The 1,319-nt window shown below is 44.8% G+C and overlaps 1 protein-coding gene across 1 annotated transcript in view; it reads right to left on the reverse strand.

Annotated features, from left to right (window-relative positions):
• Window positions 1–282: 282 nt before the first annotated feature.
• LOC135506573 (CD209 antigen-like) overlaps window positions 283–1,319 on the reverse strand; it is a 2,966-nt gene continuing 1,929 nt past the window's right edge. Inside the window, exon 6 of the mRNA XM_064925912.1 lies at window positions 283–326. Within this exon, the coding sequence (XP_064781984.1) occupies window positions 283–326 (44 nt within the window). The remainder of the gene's footprint in view (window positions 327–1,319) is intronic.

Consider the following 1,319-nt stretch of genomic DNA (forward strand, 5'->3'; position numbering starts at 1 on the left):
TGCTTTTCCTTCACACTGCGGTCTGACTCATCCCAAACCATCTCAATTTGGTTGAGGTCAGGTGATTGTGGAGGCCAGGTCATCTGATGTAGCACTCCATCACTCTCCTTCTTGGTAAAATAGCCCTTACACAGCCTGGAGGTGTGTTGGGTCATTGTCCTGTTGAAAAACAAATGATAGTCCCATAAGCGCAAACCAAATGGGATGGCGTATCACTGCAGAATGCTGTGGCAGCCATGCTGATTAAGTGTGCCTTGAATTCTAAATAAATCACTGACAGTGTCACAAGCAAAGCACCCCCACACCATCACACCTCCTCCTCCATGCTTCACGGTGGGAACAGCACATGCAGAGGTCACAAAGACAGCGGTGGGAACCAAAATTCTCAAATTTGAACTCATCAGACCAAAGGACAGATTTCTACCGGTCTAATGTCCATTGCTCGTAACCGACGCAAGTCTCTTCTTCTTATTGATGTCCTTTAGTAGTGGTTTCTTTGCAGCAATTCGACCATGAAGGCCTGACAGGCTTTGACTGACCTTCATGTCTTAAAGTAATGATGGATTGTAATTTTTCTTTGCTTATTTGAGCTGTTCTTGCCATAATATGGACTTGGTCTTTTACCAAATAGGCTATCTTCTGTATACCACCCCTACCTTGTCACTACACAACTAATTGGCTCAAACGCGTAAAGAAGGAAAGAAATTCCACAAATGAACTTTTAAGAAGTCACACCTGTTAATTGAAATGTATTCCATGTGACTACCTTATGAAGCTTATTGAGCGAATGCAAAGAGTGTGCAAAGCTGTCATCAAGGCAAAGGGTGGCTACTTTGAAGAATATTAAATATAAAATATGTATCCTTCACTCATGCTGCCAAACATACCGTCAGTAAATCTGACTATCCTACTGGTCCTTGACTTCGGCGATGTCATTTACAAAATAGCCTCCAACACTCTACTCAGCAAATTGGATGCAGTCTATCACAGTGCCATCTGTTTTGACACCAAAGCCCCATATACTACCCACCATTGCGACCTGTATGCTCTCGTTGGCTGGCCCTCGCTTCATATTTGTCACCAAACCCACTGGCTCCAGGTCATCTATAAGTCTTTGCTAGGTAAAGCCCCGCCTTATCTCAGCTCACTGGTCACCATAGCAGCACCCACCCGTAGCACGCGCTCCTGCAGGTATATTTCACTGGTCACCCCCAAAGCCAATTCCTCCTTCGGCCGCCTCTCCTTCCAGTTCTCTGCTGCCAATGACTTGAACGAATTGTAAAAATCACTGAAGCTTGAGACTCATATCTCCGTCTCTA

The sequence above is a fragment of the Oncorhynchus masou genome, chromosome 20, assembly GCF_036934945.1.
Source record: "Oncorhynchus masou masou isolate Uvic2021 chromosome 20, UVic_Omas_1.1, whole genome shotgun sequence".
In the NCBI taxonomy this organism is placed as follows: Eukaryota; Metazoa; Chordata; class Actinopteri; order Salmoniformes; family Salmonidae; genus Oncorhynchus; species Oncorhynchus masou.